The 19,018-nt window shown below is 44.3% G+C and overlaps 1 protein-coding gene across 8 annotated transcripts in view; it reads right to left on the reverse strand.

Moving 5' to 3' along the window:
* Positions 1-19,018, reverse strand: part of Bptf (bromodomain PHD finger transcription factor) — a 130,123-nt gene that overhangs the window by 19,544 nt on the left and 91,561 nt on the right. For 5 of the 8 annotated variants that reach the window (XM_069993101.1, XM_069993099.1, XM_069993098.1 and 2 more), the window contains 8 exons: positions 18,682-18,928; positions 17,810-17,961; positions 15,247-15,355; positions 11,660-11,877; positions 9,139-9,358; positions 7,425-8,347; positions 6,108-6,190; positions 5,646-5,871 (listed from right to left, as the gene is read on the reverse strand). In XM_069993101.1, coding sequence (XP_069849202.1) covers positions 5,646-5,871; positions 6,108-6,190; positions 7,425-8,347; positions 9,139-9,358; positions 11,660-11,877; positions 15,247-15,355; positions 17,810-17,961; positions 18,682-18,928 — 2,178 coding nt within the window. The remainder of the gene's footprint in view (positions 1-5,645; positions 5,872-6,107; positions 6,191-7,424; positions 8,348-9,138; positions 9,359-11,659; positions 11,878-15,246; positions 15,356-17,809; positions 17,962-18,681; positions 18,929-19,018) is intronic. The other 3 variants (XM_069993103.1, XM_069993102.1, XM_069993100.1) reach the window with 1 other exon arrangement.

Here is a 19,018-nt window from a genome sequence, read left to right on the forward strand (position 1 = left end):
CTAGTAATAGTTGGGTCTATCTTACACGTTGGAAATGTATGGAGGATCAAGGTCCAGGCTGGCCTGGGCATAAAGGTGACTGAAATGCAATACTGGCAAATTTGCTGAAAGCACTGTAATTAGCTTTTTGGTGTTGGTCCTAGGGCTTGAAATTAGGGCCTGGGCACTGTCCCTGAGGTTTGGTTTTTCTCTCCAGGCTAGTGCTCTATCACTTGAGACTCAGTTCTACTTTGGTTTTTTTGGGGGGTATATAATCGGAGATAAGCATCTCATGGACTTTCCAGCTGAGCTTTTTTTTTTTTTTTTTAATAAAGTTTTAAAATTTTTGTTGGTCCTGGGACTTATACTCAGGACCTGGGTGCTGTCCTTGAGCTTTTGGCTCAAGGTTAGTGGTGCTCTACCACTTCGAGCCACAGCTTCACTTCCAGCTTTTTGGGTAGTTTATTGGAGATGAGCATGTCATGGACTTTTCTGTTCTGGAAGGCTCTGAACCACGATCCTTAGACCTCAAACTCCCGAGTAGCTTGGATTATAGGTATGAGCCACTGGCACCTGGCTATAACCTGTTTTGATTGAGCAGCTATCAATGTGACGTTCTCCCTAACACTAAACATCAAATAGCATTCCTTACTATTTCATTAAAACTGATAGCGAGCTAATGGCTCACACCTGAAATCCTAGCTACTTGGGAGTCCGAGATCTGAGGATCCTGGTTCAAAGCCAGTCAGGGCAGACAAATCTGAGGGTGTTTTGTTTTTGATAAATCACCAAAAAAATTATAAATGGAGGCATGGCTAAAGTAGTAGTAGAGTACCAGCTATGAGTGAAAAAGCTGAAAGCTCAAGGCCTAAGTTCAAGTCCCACTACTGGCACAAAACAAAAAAGAAAATGGAGTTCATTTTGCAGAGTCCACAATGCTTCTAATGGCACCAAAGCCTAGCAGACAGCATCGAGAGTCTATGTGGATCGGGACAGGGCATTTTCCTGTTTTAGTCAAAATAAAAACGAAAAAGAACCGTGGGTCCAAGATGTTAAGTCTCTTATGTAAGGTCCATTCCTGGATGGCGAATAGACCTCACCCAGTACCTGCGTTACCTAGGCAACTGGGACACCTGGAAGAGGTCACATCCGCATCCGCTGAGGTCACATCTTAAGCTGATGTGGCCACACCTTTCTCCCACCTGATCCCACTTCCCTTTACCTGGACACACCCTTCCCCTCCCCCACTCCCTACACTATGTAAGGCCAAACGCAGGGCCAGACGTCTCTTTTGTTTTTTTTTTTTTCTTGGGTCCGGTTGTGGGGGCTGAACTCTGGGTCAGGGCGTTGTCCCTCAGCTCTTCAGCTCAAGGCTAGCACTCTACCACTTGAGCCACAGTGCCATTTCTGGCTTTTTTTTTTTCTGCTTATGTGGTGCTGAGGAATCGAACTCAGGGCCTCGAGCATGCAAGGCAAGCACTCTACCACTGAGCCACCTTCCCAGCCCCAGATGTCTCTTTTGCCAGCTGCGTGGAGTGCCAACCTTGCCTGGTCCCAGCAGGTCTACTGAATAAACCTACCCCTTACCTGAATACCACGTGTGTGGTGTAGTTCTTACTCGGCTACCTCCTTTTAAAAACCTAACATCTTACACTATTAAAAACTGGCCTGGCTGGGCACCACTGGCTCATACTAGTAATCCTGGCTATTTAGGAGGTTGAGATCAAAGAATCAAGGCTTGAAGGCACATAACTCTCTAAGGCTCTTATTTCCAATTAACCAGCAAAAAACTGAGCTAGAGGACTGGATCAAGAGGTAGAGTACCAGCTCTGAGTAGAAAAACCCGAGAAAGTGAGGCCTTGATTTTCAGCCGTGGTATGGGGGAAAACAAAAATAAACAAAGCAAAACCCCACCCTGGCAAAGTGTTCCTGTTTGAAAACACTGATTACCAATCTGTGCACTGTGTACTGGAGGCTGATAGCAAAACTAGACAAGTTTCTAAGAGCAAAATTATGGATCTGATCATATCCACAGTTCTGGTTTTTTTTTTTGTCGGTCATGGGGCTTGAACTCTGGGCCTAGGCGCTGTCCCTCAGCTCTTCAGCTCAAGGCGAGCACTCTACCACTTGAGCTACAGTGCCACTTCCGGTTTTCTGGTGGTTTATTGGAGATAGGAGTCTTAAGGTTTCTCCTGCCCGGGCTGGCTTTGAACCGAGATCCTCAGATCTCAGCTTCCTGAGTAGCTAGGATTACAGGCGTGAGCCACCAGCGCCCGGCTTCTGTTTTTTTTTTTGATACATACTGATGAAATGTTTTCCAGAAGCATATGTGTATATGGTATTGTTTCTCAAATATGCTGTTTCAGTTTCCTCATTTTAATTAAAGATAATTTAATATGTTTATTGGGAACTTTTTTTTTTTTTTTTTGGGTCCGGTCGTGGGGCCTGAACTCTGGGCCTGGGCTCTGGCCCTCAGCTCTTCAGCTCAAGGCTAGCGCTCTACCACTTGAGCCACAGTGCCACTTCCCGGTTTTTCTTTTTGCTTATGTGGTGCTGGGGAATCAAACCCAGGGCCTCATGCATGCAAGGCAAGTGCTCTATCACTGAGCCACCTTCCCAGCCTAAAAGTTCTTTTTTGTTTGTTTGTTTTGGCCGGTCATGGGGCCTGAACTCTGGGCCTGGGCACTGTCCCTCAGCTCTTCAGCTCAAGGCTAGTGCTCTACCACTTGAGCCATAGCACCATTTCTGTCTTTTTCTGCTTATGTGGTGCTGAGGAATCGAACCCAGGGCCTCAGGCATGCAAGGCAAGCACTCTACCACTGAGCCACCTTCCCAGCCCCCCCCTTTTTTTTTTTAAACTGGTCCTAGAGCTTGAATCAGGGCTTGAGTCCTGTCCCTGAGCTCTTCAGATCAAGGCAAGTGCTCTACAACTTGAGCCACAGTGCCACTTTCGGTTTTCTGGTGGTTAATTGAAGATAAAAGTCTCAATGACTTTCCTGCCTGGGCTGGCTTTGAACTGTGATCCTCATGTCTCAGCCTCCTGAGTAGCTAGGATTACAGACATGAGCCACGAGTGCCCAGCTTAAACTAAGCCTTGAGCATGTATGGGTTGTCCCTGGAGCCTCTTTCTCTTTTTTCTGTTCTAAAGAGTTAGACTTCAGGGGCTTGCACTTTACCACTTGAGCTATACCACCAGCCTTGCTTATGCTGGTTATTTTAGACATGGACTTATTTGAGAGCTGCCCACTGTTTTATTTGGGCTGACCTCAAACTGCCAGCGTGTGTGCGTGTGTGTGACCTCAAACTGCCATCGTGTGTGTGACATCAAACTGCCATCGTGTGTGAGTGTGTGACCTCAAACTGCCATCGTGTGTGCGTGTGTGTGACCTCAAAATGCCATTGTGTGTTTGTGTGTGTGTGTGCGTGTGTGTTGGTCCTGGATGCTATCACTGGGCTGCTTTTGCTTGAGTGCTTTTTGTTCTCTGTCACTTGAGCCATTTCCACTTCTGGCTTTTTCGGAAGGTGAGTGGAGATGAGTCTCATAGACTTTCTTACCCCAGCTGGCTTTGAACCACGATTCTCAGACCTCAGTTTTCTTAGTGGCTAGGATTACAGGCTTGAGTCACCAGTGTTTGGCAACCTCAGCCTCTTGAATATCTAGGATTATAGGTATGAACCACTAGTTCCCAGATGCATTTTTTTCCCTAAGATCTCTAACTTTGCCCAGACTGGTTCCTAAGCCAATATCCTCCTGCATCTTCTTCCTCAGTAGCTGGGATTGCAAGCATATGCAACCAAGCTTAACTCGTTTGTTTATTGTTATTATTATTTTTTTGTTTTTTGTTTGGTCGTAGGGCTTGAACTCTGGGCCTGAGCACTGTCCCTCAGCTCTTCAACTTGAGGCGAGAACCACAGCACCACTTCCGGTTTTTGAGTGGTTTATTGGATGGAGATAAGAGTTTCACGGACTTTCCTGCCCAGGCTGGCTTGGAACCATGATCCTCAGATCTCAGCCTCCTGGGTAGGTAGAATTACAGGCGTGAGCCACCTGCGCCCAGCTGTTTATTGTTATTTCTTTGCCATCAAAATTATCTTTTCTTTGTGCAGCCCTTGAATTATATAATGCTTAGCAGTGGTTTACCCACTCCAAGACTACAAAAATGACAATCATGTCTTCTTTTTTATTTCTTATTTCACATTTAAATTAAATTAGATGTATCTGAACTGTAATTAAGGTGAAAGGAAGTATTTTTCTGTTGCTACTATAAACTGATTCTTTGGTGGATTAAAAACTGACAACAGGGGCTGGGAAGGTGGCTCAGTGGTAGAGTGCTTGCCTTGCATGCCTGAGGCCCTGGGTTGGATTCCTCAGCACCACATAAGCAGAAAAAAGCCAGAAGTAGCGCTGTGGCTCAAGTGGTAGAGCCTTGAGCTGAAGAGCTGAAGGACAGCGCCCAGACTCAGAGTTCAAGCCCCATGACTGACAAAAAAACAAAAAACAGCTTGATAAGAAATGTACTCATTATCTTGCCAATGTAATTGTAACCCTTCTGTACAGTATTTTCACAATAAAAAAAAATTAAAAAAAAAACCCTAAAATACAAAATGACAACGGGTACAGTCAGTCTTGATGTTTATATTGTAGCTGACCACCGTAGTAAAATCTTTCATATATCTGATCTTAGGGTGTCAATATAACAATTATACCACACATAGGTAGTTTCTCTTATTTCTTCTGCTTTTGTTTTGGGGGTCCGGTTGTGGGGCCTGAACTCTGGGCCTGGGCGCTGTCCCTCAGTTCTTCAGCTCAAGGCTACTGCTCTACCACTTGAGCCACAACACCACTTCTGGCTTTTTTCTTTTTGTTTATGTGGTACTGAGGAATTGAACCCAGGGCCTCATGCATGCAAGGTAAGCATTCTACCACTGAGCTACCTTCCTGGCCCCATTTCTTCTGCTTTTTGTCTCTGGTCTTTCTTGGACTGTCACATTGGAGAGGAGCTGGTATTGACTATCAGCTCTGCTGTCCTTCTCTGCCCTACTGTGATGATCTCTAGGGTCAGAGTTAGGTCATGTTGACTGCTGGTCTGATTGATATTTTCTTTTTTTTTTTTTGTTGGTCATGGGGCCTGAACTCTGGGCCTGGGCGCTGTCCCTCAGCTCTTCAGCTCAAGGCTAGCGCTCTACCACTTGAGCCACAGCGCCACTTCCGGCTTTTTCTGCTTATGTGGTGCTGAGGAATCAAACCCAGGCCTCATGTATGCAAGGCAAGCGCTCTACCACTGAGCCACCTTCCCAGCCCCAGTATTTTCTTTATCATGCACGAGAGAGAGAGAGAGAGAGAGAGAGAGAGAGAGAGAGAGAGAGAGAGAGAGAGAGAGAGAGAGAGAGAGAGAGAGAGAGAGGAGGGAGAGGGAGAGGGAGAGGGAGAGAGAGAGAGAGAGAGAGAGAGAGAGAGAGAGAGAGAGAGAGAGAGAGAGAGAGAGATTGTCTGTTCTTTAGCTAGAAAAGCTTCCCCTTGACGCAAAGTACCTGCATACTTGTTACTTTCCTGCTCCTTTAGACTAAAGCAAATGACTGAAAACAGGCTGACATTTTAGGCCTGATCAGAAATTTAAGACAAAGCTCAACACCAATAAATGCTATAAAGGACAAGTGCTTCTTACCTGCACCTCGATTTGCAGGTCTTTGTCCAGGAGTGCTCGCTTTTTGAGGATTTCTGCTTTGAGCTGCTCTTTGTGTTTGAAGAGCAGAGCAGAGAGCTTGCTAGCATTCTGCTTGCTCCGCTTCTGTTCCACACTCTCCTCCCGTTTCCGTTTTTTCGCAGCCTGTTTTTCTTCTTTATCTATCTTATCCAAAATATACTTCATCACCTGGTTACAGACAATCATTCTAGAGAAAAATACACAAACTGTGAAATGCTGGGGATTTCATTTGGAAAGGTTCAAGACAAGATTCTTCGGGGTTTCCCTACAGCGGGGTGTGCAGAGTTTCTAGGAGTGCCTCAAACCTGTTGTGATCAACTATCAGCACCAAGTTACCAAACTTCAGTCAAGACTCAACCAACAGCAACTTACAAGCCTTGCTGCATGTACAGGCTAAGGGAAGAGGCCCTGGATTCCCCCTACCTTTGGTTCTCTTCTCTTTCAGCGGGAGTCATGGGCTTTTTCTGTTTTAAGTGTTCTATTACAGCATTATGCTTCATCACCACCTTTAGGAAAGAGCAAACCCAAAAGTGCTTGTTTTATAATGACCAGAGTTAGGACACAGGGCACAGTAGAAATCAGCACACATCTGCTTTTTGGGAGAAATGGCTAGGGATTTTATGTTGATACAAATAAAATTAGCAGCTGCTGGGTGGACCTGGGTGCTTACCACGTGCAGGGTACCGTGTTAAGCTAGGCAGTTGGTAGGACCTTCTCCAGTCTTTATCAAAACAGAGTCAGAGGGGATACGGTCATAAATTCTGAGATATACAGAATTAACTAGCTCAAGATTAAAAAACAAAAACAAAACAACCACAAATTTCACACAATTACCACGCACCACAGGCCATTATCACTATACTCTCTTTCCAGGCATTCCAGAGCTGTCACTCCTCTTATGCAAAGGACTAAGAAGATGGACAGCTTCTGGAATCACTCTCCTCTTACAGACTACATTGCACTGAGGACTGGGTGAGAATGTATTTGAACATATTACACAGAAATTAATTTTATTGAGATATTCGCTCCCACCATTAAAAATCCCATAAATCCCATGTGACCTTTGTGATCATTATAATAATCCTGTGTGGCTGCAAAGAGAGGAGTTTTAATGAAGATACAGCTCAGGGGAGATGAAGGAGTTTTTTGACTTGGTAATACCCCAAACCTACACTCCAATCATTGCCCAGTGTTAAATAAACACACTGTAGATGGATGCTGCATGTGTGATTTCATCTTAACAGTATTCCTCACTCCTCTAAACTGCCTTACTTCACCACGGTGCCACTCCAGGATGCACCTGCGCAAGGCCACCTTCAATGTAAGCTATGGAAAAATAGTACTTAAAACATTTTTGTAAGGTATGGCAGGAAATGCAAATGAAGTCAATCTGGCTAACATCTGCTTCATCTCAATGCAAATTAAGGAAAGAAAATAGCAAATAACTCCAAATGAACTTCCATCCTGTTGGAACTAGTTTTTAACTTTTGTATTAACGATATTTAAACTCAGAGCGCCATTCTTCCCCCGCCCGAACAGGCCGTTTCTAATAAGCTCTGATCATGTAACCAACAGAGAGAGTTCCAAACCATCACAGTCAACATTTCCGGTCCACCTAGTACTTCTCCTGAATGAATTTCAACACCAGTGATGTCTCATTTAGGAAACCGAACACTAAGTCTACTGCACAGCACAATAATTCAAGCTGCTGAACATGCTGCTTTGACTTAATAACTTTACCTGTTTCTGAATGACTTCACTTTGGTTAGAAGCTTGGAGGGTGTGTTCGCGCTTAATCTCTATCTGTTGCTGCTTCTTCTTTTGCTGCTGATCCCTGAGTTGCTGAGCCCTCTGCAACTGCTCTTGTACACTGGCTGCCTGCACTGTAACCACATTCTGAATCTGGTGAGGCTGCACAGCACTGCTTTGCTGAATTTGAATGGGTAACTGGAGTTTGATCTGCTGGGGCACACCACCTTGCTGGGCCTGTATCTGAGCCACAACCTGCGGCTGGATCTGAGAGAGAACCTGGACTTGTTGTTGCAGCTGAGGTACAGCAATGACTTGGGGCTGTGGCTGCGGAATTTGTAGCTGAGGACAGGAGGGGGATGAAACAGTAACTTGACTTAACGTTTGTCCTGCTGAAAGAGTTTGAGTTGAAGACTGTACCTGGGGTTGTGACTGTGGCTGGCCTTGGGAAGGTATCGGAAGAGATGTGTGTGGCTGAATTGGAATCGGTTGTGAGGCTGAAGTCTGAACTTGGGACTGCTGTCCAGGAGACACCTGGGATGGAGTTGATGGACGTATTCGAGTCTGTGGTGGACTCTGGACACGAACAGGAGACTGTCCTTGAACATTAGTCTGAGGCTGACACTGTGCTGCAACTTGGGGTCTGGATGACTGTGCTTGGGCGGGTTGTGCTTCAGAAGGGACATGGGATGAAACAGCTGTCTGGGGCTGGACTTCAGGCTGGTCCTGAACTTCAGGCTGTGTTGGGGACTGGGGCTGGGGGTAGGACTGGGGCTGGGGCTGTGCTGAAGGCTGAGCAGTCTGTGGCTGGGCCTCTGCAGGACTCACACTTGAAGACGGAGCTGGTGGCAGTGTTTTGGCTTGTTGCACCTGGGTCTGGGGTGACAATTTACCCTGTTTTTGTTCACCCGAGCCTGTGAAGAGGAAAGAGAAATGGTTCCTATTACTTTAGAATGTAAGATGACAGCTGAAGATTTCTAGAGTTGTGGATTTGAAATGGCCCCTTCGTTCTGTTGCTTTCCAGTTGTACTCTGTACGCGGCTCTGCCCTCCAGGGCACTGGCTCTCAAAGTAAGGCCCAGCCTCTGAAGTTACATGGCTGCTGGGGGCCATAGGCTATAAGGCTCCCTTTCACCTAGGGTGTGGTGGCAGGTAGTGGCAGTGACTGGGAGGAGGAGCCTGGTAAAGTGGAGAGGACCTCTAGCGCTGGGCTGTAGGTTGACCTGGACAGATTTACCCTCCAAACTGGCTCCAAGACTCAATCAAAGCTTGGCAAGGAGTGGGCACAGCTGCCATGCTGTCCATTATTTTGGGTGCCTCCTTTTTTTTTTTTTTTTTTTTTTTGTGGTTGGTCTTGGGGCCTGAACTCTGGGCCTGGGCGCTGTGCCTGAGCTCTTGAGCTCAAGGCAAGCATTCTACCACTTGAGCTAAGCACCACTTCTGCTTTTCTGGTGGTTTATTGGCAACACGGACATTCCTGCCCAGGTGGGGCTTTGAACCATGATCCTCAGATCTCAACCTCCTGAATCGCTAGATTACCTGGCTGCTTTTTAATTTTTTAAGTTGGTTAGGAGGTAGTGGTGACAGGGAGTCTGCAAGAACAAGACACAGGAGCACAAGAGGTGTTCTGAGAGTGACTGTGTCAATTGCTAAGCTCTGGTCTTCCTGTTCTACTTTCAGCATTGTCAAAAAGCCCAAAGCTCTACCTGCTGTAGTGGAAACAGTGGTGGTGCTGGTGCTGGCTGTCGTGGTTGTTGTTGCCAAGGGGGTAAAGAGGAATCGCTGCACAGTACCATTTGGCATAGCAGCCTGCATGAGCTGCTGCCCTGGGCCTGGCAGTATAGTCACCCCTTGAGGTATCAACTGCAACTGTCCAGTAGTCTGACCTTGTCCTTGAATTACCACGGTCAAACCTTGGTTGCCACCCTGTGGGAAAAGAGTACAACATATAAGAATGTTCAAAGAACCAATCTGTAAAGCTTTTTGTTTTTTGGAGGAGATACTAGGGTTGAACTTAGGGGGCGGGTACTCGACCCATGGTGCTCTACTATTTCAGCCTTACCTCCTGAAAGCCCTGCTTTTTTTTTTTGTTTTGGTCGGTCGTGGGGCTTGAACTCTGGGCCTGGGCGCTGTCCCTCAGCTCTGCAGCTCAAGGCAAGCACTCTACCACTTGAGCTACAGCGTCACTTCCGGTTTTCTGGTGGTTTATTGGAGATAGGAGTCTCATGGTCTCTCCTGCCTGGGCTGACTTTGAACCGCAATCCTCAGATCTCAGCCTCCTGAGTAGCTAGGATGACAGGCGTGAGCCACCAGCGCCCGTCTAGAATGTATTTTTTGTTGCTGTTGTTTTTTAAAGCCAGTCCTGGCTTGAACTCAGGGCCCAGGCACTGTCCCTAAGCTTCTTGGACTCAAGGCTAACACCCTACCACTTGAGCCTCAGCACCACTTCTGGCCTTTTCTGTTTATGTGGAACTGAGGAATCGAGACCAGGGATCCATGCATGCTAGGCAAACACTCTACCACTAAGCCACATTCCCAGACTAAAATGTATTTATTTTATGTAGATTCAAAGATACACATACCAAGTATCACTTAAGCAATAATTATAAAATAAACACCCACCAAACTACCCCTATGGTTATCTTAGCCAGTACTTAAGAATCCTCATTCAATGTTTTCTTTCCCTAGAGGTCACCTTGCCCTGGCTTTCACATCACTGCTTCTCTCCGGAGTGATTTTACTGAGGCCTGTGTGATGATAAGGCCACAGAGGCTCCCAGCACGTGAGCACCATTCACAAGAATATCGTAGGAAGGGGCTGGGAAGGTGGCTCAGTGGTAGAAAGCTTGCCTTGCATGCATGAGGCCCTGGGTTCGATTCCTCAGCACCACATAAGCAGAAAAAGTCAGAAGTGGCACCGTGGCTCAAGTGGTAGAGCACTCGCCTTGAGCTGAAGAGCTGAGGGACAGCGCCCAGGCCCAGAGTTCAGGCCCCATGACTGGCCAAAAAAAAAAAAAAAAAGATATATATCGCAGGAAGTGTCCTCTCCAAATATAAAGAGGATTTTAGCCCTACACAGTATAGCATAGTTTTGCCTGTTTCTGAATTTTATACAAATAGAGTCATAAAGTGTTTTTTTTTGTTACAAGTATTTTTTATCCCACATTGTGTTTTTTTTTTTTTTTTTGGTCGGTCGTGGGGCTTGAACTCTGGGCCTGGGTGCTGTCCCTCAGCTCTTCAGCTCAAGGCGAGCGCTCTACCACTTGAACTACAGCGCCACTTCTGGTTTTTCTGGTGGTTTATTGGAGATAGGAATCTCACGGTCTCTCCTGCCCGGGCTGGCTTTGAACCGCAATCCTCAGATCTCAGCCTCCTGAGTAGCTAGGATTACAGGCGTGAGCCACCAGCGCCCGGCCCCACATTGTGTTTGTGAGTCATCTCTGTAGTTTTCTATGCAGTTTGTTTCAGCGCTCTAGGAAATTATAACTTATTGTCTAACATTGTAGACAGACATTTGAGTTATTCTTACATTTTACTCATATTCATGGTTTCCCATGTCTGTTCAGTTGACCACAGACCATTTATTACAAACGTTGTCCTTTCAATAGTTTGCAATGGCACATCTGTTAATTTAACAAGCACCCATACATATAAGTCACATTCTACTCCCTGTGCTATTCTGCTGCTCTGTCTGTCCCTGCTCCTGAACCTTACTGTATTAATTAGTGAAGCATTATTGTAAGTTTTAATGTACCATTTAGGGCATGCCCTCTTGGTCTTTATTAGTATTGTAGCTAGTTCTGATTCTTTGTATTTCCAAACATCTTTGCAAAAGTCAGCCTGTGAAGATCTACCAAGAAAAAAATACCCATTGCTGTTTAAATGGGAACAGCATTGAATACACTGATCAACAGCAGAAGCAATATTATATCTTGTGAGGAAGCAACTTAACGTACCCAAATTTTGTTGTTTCCTGTGGAAATGACCAGCTAATAACAATTTGGTAGTTAGAAGAGCTATCTACTATGTTTGCATGCTCACATGTAAGAGTCTAGACAGTTGTGATTGATTAAATTGTCTTCCCTGTACAAAGTATGTTTGTCTGACCCCAGGAAGCACACTTGTCTTAAATATCTTGTAAAACTTAGCAGAATATGCATGCACATGTTCTTAAACTTACAGCAAGACTCAACAAGATCACCTCTCAAGCGGAAGTGACATTACTTACGTGGCCCTGCGTTAACTGGGTCAGCTGAGCCATGGTAAGCTTCACCTGCCCTTGCTGGGGGCGGGGGGCCGGGGACGCGGAAGACTGTAGACTGGTGCTGGCTGCTCCTGAAGTTATGCTTTTCTGCCCAGGGGTCGAGGATGCTGTACTTGGGGCAGAGATGGCAGTGGACACTGGCTGCCCTCGGATGATCTGAGTTACCACCTGCTGAGGAGCACCTGTACAAACAGCAGAAGGACCCGGATGCTTTCATGCCTGCTGCAGCAAGCAATATTCTGGGCTGAAATAACTCAACACTGCACATGATGTATTCATTTCACCTTTCATGTACTAAAACACAGGCCTACAGCCAAAGTAGCTGCCTGAGTGGTAGTGGGTCACTGACACCCACTAGCCAGCTTGGGCCATCGACAGCAGAGTGAAGAGACAACATACCCACCAGAAACTCAAAGCTGAAGTGACAACAGGAGAGACAAAGGACGTTTAAACCATACCACAAGTTTTTTTTTTTAATTAATGCATAAAAATAACAGTAATTTCACATCGGAAAGTCTTAGAACTGCAAACATCCAGGGCCAATTGTGAGGAGCATAAAGGGAAGCACATCATGTCCCTGACATGAGGGCAGGGCCCAAAGAATTGCATACATTACTCTCCAAAATAAAGGCACTCAGCTGAAACACCTTAGTGTTTCACTTTTGTTTCTTGAAAACGAGATGGGCAAATGCACTGTCCCTGCCCCCGCCAATGCCAAAATAATATTTAGTATTTGTTATTTACTGGTTCATTTCCAATTCGTGCATAATACCACATTTCTCAAGTTTTTGCATTTATTTCCTGTCATTTTTCTTTCTGTGAATGAACACACACACACATTTGTTTTTGTGATGATACAAACTTCAACTTAGGACTTGAAGCTCTTACTGTGAATGTTACCTCTACTTGCAGTGTTTTGCTGTTAATTAAAAGTAAGAGAATTTCATGGATTTGTCTGCCCGGCTGGCTCCAAACTTAGATTCTCAAATCTCAGCCTCCTGAGTAGCTAGGATTACAGGCATGAGCCACCAGCGCCCGGCTAAACCTATGAATTTTAATGTGGTCCGTGTTAATAATAATAATAAAAAATAATAACGAGGCTCTTTTGGCTTTAATTATTGCTTACACAGTTCTCCTGCTCCCTTGCATTCTCATGAGCTTATACTTACAGGTGAGCGTAGTAGTCATGGTACATGCTGTAAGACCTGTCTTCTCTCCCTCTCCCTCTCTCTCACTCACTCTTATTCTCTCTTCTCTCTTTCTCTCTGATGTGGTACTGGAGCTTGAACTCAGCATCTTAGTCTCTCATTCAGCTTGATGGCTCAGGCTGGTGCTCTACCACTTGAGCCATGCTGCTAGTACAGCATTTTGCCAGTTGGTTAAATGGAGAGTCTTGTGTCTTTGAACAATGATCCTCCAGGTCTCAGGCTCCTGAATAGCTGGGATTATAGGAGGGAGCTGTGGATACCCAGCTAGAATAGTCTCTATTAATATTTGTTTTATATGTTTTTCTAATTACGAATTAAAATTCAAGAATATGGTCTGGGCACCAGTGGCTCCCTTAAAAGGCTAAGATCTGAGGGTTGCAGTTTGAAGCTAGGTGGGCAGGAAAGTCTGAGACTCTTATCTCCAACTACTAAAAGGTAAGAAATAGAGCAGTGTCTCAAATGTCAGAGTACTTCCCTTGAGCAAAAAGGCTCCAGGGCAGCACCAAGGTCTGAGATTAATCCTCAGGACATGCACACGCAGGTGCATGCGCATATTCACATATACATATACCACACACACCAAAAAAAAAAGAAGATGGCATTTTTAGTCAAAATATCATCAATGTGTTTCAACTGCCTAGAGTAGGCAATCAAGTACTTTTTGGATGAACTGAATCTGCCTGAGTTCAGCATTGGTGTCATGGTTTAAAGTTACTATGGGAAAACTTACATATATGATGTCTTTATGAACAGATACATATACATTAAAAAAATTCCAAAACAGGTGAAAGTTATTTATGCCTTTGTTTTTTTTTTTTTTTTTTTTGGGTCCGGTTGTGGGGCCTGAACTCTGGGCCTGGGCGCTGTCCCTCAGCTCTTCAGCTTAAGGCTAGTGCTCTACCACTTGAGCCACAGCGCCACTTCCGGCTTTTTTCTTTTTGCTTATGTGGTGCTGAGCAATTGAACCCAGGGCCTCAGGCATGCAAGGCAAGCGCTCTACCACTGAGCCACCTTCCCAGCCCTATTTATGCCTTTGTGTGAGGTTTTAGCTTTATCACCAAAAAATGAGGCATAATCGTATCCTACATTTTTGGAAATTATCAAGCTCTTATCTGACTCAAGGACCATTTTCCCACCAAGTAACACATAAATGTGCTGTACATTTGCAGGCACACAAGTTAACAGACTGTGATCTACTTATGTTCTCGTTCTTACCAAATGCCTCCTTGGTTTTAACTAGCTCTGAAAATGCACTATTACACCTTACCCAAATCACAGAATTCAAGATTTCATATCACTGCAGTCTTAATCTTCAAAACCTATTATATAAAATAATTTTTCTCATAACTGTGTAGGATCTTGTTTCCTTTTTGTTGTTGTTAAAGCTCAGTCTTTAATTTTAACATTCTTGTTGTACTGTTAGGGAATAACTTAGGGCCTTTGTGTATGCTAGATAAATAAAAGCTCTTCCCCCAAGCTTCAGTCCATAGTCCATAGTCTTTAACTTTTTTTTTTTTTTTTTGCTAGTCCTGGGTCTTGATCTTTGGGACTGGATGCTGTCCTTGAGATTCTTTTGCTCAAGGTGAGCACTCTACCACATGATCACAGTGCCACTTCTGGCTTTTTAAAGTATTTAATTGGAGATAAGAGTCTCAAAGATGAGCTTGGGAAGGTGGCTTAATGGTAGAGTGCTTGCCTTGCATGCATGAGGTCCTGGGTTCGATTCCTCAGCACCACATAAGCAGAAAAAGCTGGTGCTGTGGCTCAAGTGGTAGAGCCTTGAGCCTTTAGCTGAGGGACAGCGCCCAGGTCCAGAGTTCAGGCCCCCATAACCAACCAAAAAAAAAAAGAAAAGGGTCTCATAGAGTTTCCTGCATGGGCTGGCTTTGAACTACGATCCTCAGATCTCAGCCTCCTAAGGATTTTGGCGTGAGCCACCAGTGCCTGGCTCACAGTCTTTAACTTTTAACCGAATTTCATTCATTATAGTAAATGGAGATCTGGAATTACTTTTGTAATTTTGCTTTATGTTGTATTGTATGTTTCTTTGCTGTTTCCATGATTTTATACACTTTGCCATGCAAATTTTTTCATTTTCTTTATGACAATGACTAGAATCTATATATTTCATTTATTAGAGGCTTCTTTTGCCTATTTTTGATCTTGGTAGCAAGAATGAATAATATCTATGGGTGTATAACACAATGGATTAGAAATTTGGTATGCTTTTAAATACAAATTTAAATCAGTATTTTCTAACATGAATATTGCCAAATATAAACTATTACTGATTTCCTAGAGCAGATGTTCAGATGCAGATGGTAATAGTGGGTGGATGAATACCTGGCTGTACCATCACTGGTGTTCGAATAATTGCCTTCCCAAGTGTTGACTGTTGGAGTGGTGTTCTAATCACAGTCATACCAGGTCGAATCTGAGGTCCTGTGATTACCTACAAATGATACAAAGAACAATACATTAAAATACTATGAAAATACTAAAGGAATCTGGGTGCCAGTAGCTCACGCCTGTAATCATAGCTACTCAGGAGGCTGAGAACTGAGGATCAGGATTCAAAGCCAGCCCAGGCTGGAAAGTCTGTGAGATTCTTATCTCCAATAAACCACTAGAAAACCGGAAGTGGCACCAACCAAAAACAAACAAACAAAAAAACCTAAAGGAATGAGATTTTATGTTTATTTTATTTTTATTTTTTTGGGTCTGGTCGTGGGGCCTGAACTCTGGGCCTGGGCACTGTCCCTCAGCTCTTCAGCTCAAGGCTAGCGCTCTACCACTTGAGCCACAGCGCCACTTCTGGCTTTTTTCTTTTTGCTTATGTGGTGCTGAGGAATCGAACCCAGGGCCTCATGCATGCAAGGCAAGTGCTCTACCACTGAGCCACCTTCCCAGCCCTAAAATGAGATCTTTTAACCTTTTATACTGACAAAAAATGTCTACCAAAATGACAGAGGCTCTTGGATTGTACATTTTAAATAACAGTAAGCACTGGAATAAAGATTTTGAGAAGATAAAATTTAATTCAAATGAGCTCACATGAGTATTATGTATTCTTGCCGTGTAGACTAGAAACAACCTCCAGACTTTTAGAAAAGCAAGAGGCTGAGCCAGGCAAGGTTCTGCTCTACACCCACTCCTCACAGCACAATTTCCTTATGCTCCAATCCATCCCTGCAGCCTACTGATAAAGAGAATCTACATTGTTCTTCCATAGCTTTAACAGATATTATATATTACAATATATATATGCTATTTCAGTTTTATATAGAGTAAGAAAATATTAAAGACTGAGAAAGTTAATACCAGTACCAAAGAAATGAAGTTATCTAACACGGACTTTTAGGTGATATCTATACCATCTCTATCAGCTGGTGGACAAGATATTTTCAGGCTACTCCTTTTTTTCTGGTTGGTTGTGGGGCTTGAACTCTGGGCCTGGGCGCTGTCCCTGAGCTCGAGGCTAGAGCTCCAGCACATGAGCACAGTGCCACTTCCTCATGCTACTTTTTTGTTATTTTATTTATTTATTTATTTATTTATTTATTTACTCTATGCCAATCCTGGGTGTTGTCCCTGAGCTTTTTTTTTTTAATTGTGAAAATACCATACTGAGGAGTTACAATTACTTGGGCAAGATAATGAGTACATTTCTTATCAAGCATTGTTGCCTCCTCCTTTGTTTCCCCTTCCTATCCCTTCCCATCTCCAGGCACCTTCCCCCCACCCCCCCATCATGCTATGTCTTTTTTTTTTTTTTTTTTTGGGTCCAGTCGTGGGCCTGAACTCTGGGCCTGGGCACTGTCCCTCAGCTCTTCAGTTCAAGGCTAGCGCTCTACCACTTGAGCCACAGAGCCACTTCCGGCTTTTTTCTTTTTGCTCATGTGGTGCTGAGGAATTGAACCCAGGGCCTCATGCATACAAGGCAAGCGCTCTACCACTGAGCCACCTTCCCAGCCCTCATGCTATGTCTTATGTAGGCAGTATAATGCTTTCTTTGGTGGGTTGGTGCTATTCACTGATTTTATGTACAGTGTCCTTTGCAGAAATTTTTTCTAAACTATACTAATGTGCTATTAACTAAATGTTAAAAACTAATACTTCATGTATCAACTTTATTACAAAAATAAAATAAGCCAGGAGCTGTGACTCATGCTTGTAATCCTAGCTAGTCAGGAGACTAAGATCTGTGGATTGCAGTTCAAAGCCAGCCTGGGTAATAAAGTCTGTGAAACTTTTATGTCCAACATTTATGTCAACAAAAGCCAGAAGTGGAGCTGTATTTCAAGTGACAGAACACTAGCCATGAGCAAAAAGATGAAGGATAATAGCCAGGCTCTGAGTACAGACTCAAGACTGTCTGGTGCATGCATACACAGGCATACGCGGGAGGGTTGGGGGGGTGGGAGGAAGAAGGGAGGGAGGGAGGGAGGAAGGAAGGGAGGGAGGGGGAGGGAGGGAGGGAGGGACGGAGGGAGGGAAGAAAACAGATTTTTTTCCAAAATTAGTAATTTGTTTAAAATTAAGAAAAAGCAGAGCTGGGTGCTGCTGATGGCTCATACCTACGATCCTAGTTACTCAGGAGGCTGAGATTTGAAGATCATGGTTCGAAGCCAACCCAGGCAGGAAAGGCCATAACATTTTTTATCTCCAATTAATCACCAAAAAGCTCAAAGTAGAGCTGTGGCTCAAGTGCTAGACTACTAGCCTTGAGCACAAAACCTTGGAGATATCACCCAGGTCCCAAGTTCAAGCTGAAGGAGCAATACCAAAACAAACAAACAAACATATAAATTAGCTGGACTGATCCTAAACAAGGTCCTTTTAAGTTTCTCATCATCCTGATGCATCTATCACTCCATAACAAAAGGAGCCTGGGAAGAACTCTTACTTGTGATGGGCTGGTGGTTCCTCCTGAGCCTGAGGTATTAGGTCTAATTGTGACGGTTGCAGTCCTTGGCTGGAATGAAGTAAACGTCTGCTGACTTGTACCTGTACTCGATGGAATGATACCCAGGACTTTCTGCTGCACCTGAACAACACCTTAAAAAAAGATGAAGAGGTCATTAACAAGTATCTCTTTAAGGAGAAGCATTGGTGCTGCTTGGTTTCTAGAAGAAACTATGTGTGGAAGGTTGCATAGTGGGCCACACAGAATGTGAGATCTGAGGACTGAAATCAGTGAGGAGGAAATGGAATAATGGCAACAGTATGATCTGGCAAATGTGAATTAAAACTCTTTGCATCTCCCTTACCTCCTTGTGTGGCTGGCACATTTACAGCGACAATCTTGCTGTTTGCAGGAAGTGGCAGTTTGGTAATTACTTTTCCTGCCATAGTGACTGGATTGCCTGTAATTTGGAACGTCTGACCTGTGCTGGCAATGGTGGTAGCAGATGTGGCAGCTGTGCTGGTGGCTAATGGGGTATAAGACATTTAATAAGCTTTAGATTTAAAATAACCAGCAATGGAGGGATTTCTAGGAAGGGCACCAATGCATGAAATGTGGCTCATCCTGTATCACATTCCTCTCCACTCACAGTGAATTATGTAGATGTTGAACGTTAAATAATGTAGGAAAGCTTTGCTAATGTCATATAATGAATATTTAGCTGGAAATAAAACAATGGTTACAGTTTGCTTGATCAATCAGCTGCAGAAGAAAAATAACTTTCTAAAGACAGGTCTCATTTCAGCAGGGGAAGGATTGAAAGTGCTTTGTCCTGGAGGCAAACAATGTGTGACTTCGGCATGGCTCTGTACCTGAATTTGACTGGCCTTGTTTAACCCAGGTCGCGAAGGTCTGGTGGAAGTTCTTGTTTTGCTGGAATGTGACTGTCGCTGGAGAGCCCACTTTGGTAGTTAGTACCATCTTTGTACCAGGGGTAACTGAACCACTTATGGGGGCCACCATAACTTTCTGGGCTGGAGAGATGGTGCTGGTTGTACTGTTTGGTGAGGATGTAGTAGAAGCGGCAATGACTGTAGGCTTCTGTTGTTCCAGTCGTTTCTACAAAAGTCAGTGAGAGAAAATGTGAATCCACATAGTTCCACATTAAAACAAGCTGTTCTACAAGAAATCCCACCATAATTTTGTTCA

Source organism: Dipodomys merriami, unplaced genomic scaffold (assembly GCF_024711535.1).
Source record: "Dipodomys merriami isolate MVZ:Mamm:240054 unplaced genomic scaffold, mDipMer1.0.p SCAF_42, whole genome shotgun sequence".
Taxonomy (NCBI): Eukaryota; Metazoa; Chordata; class Mammalia; order Rodentia; family Heteromyidae; genus Dipodomys; species Dipodomys merriami.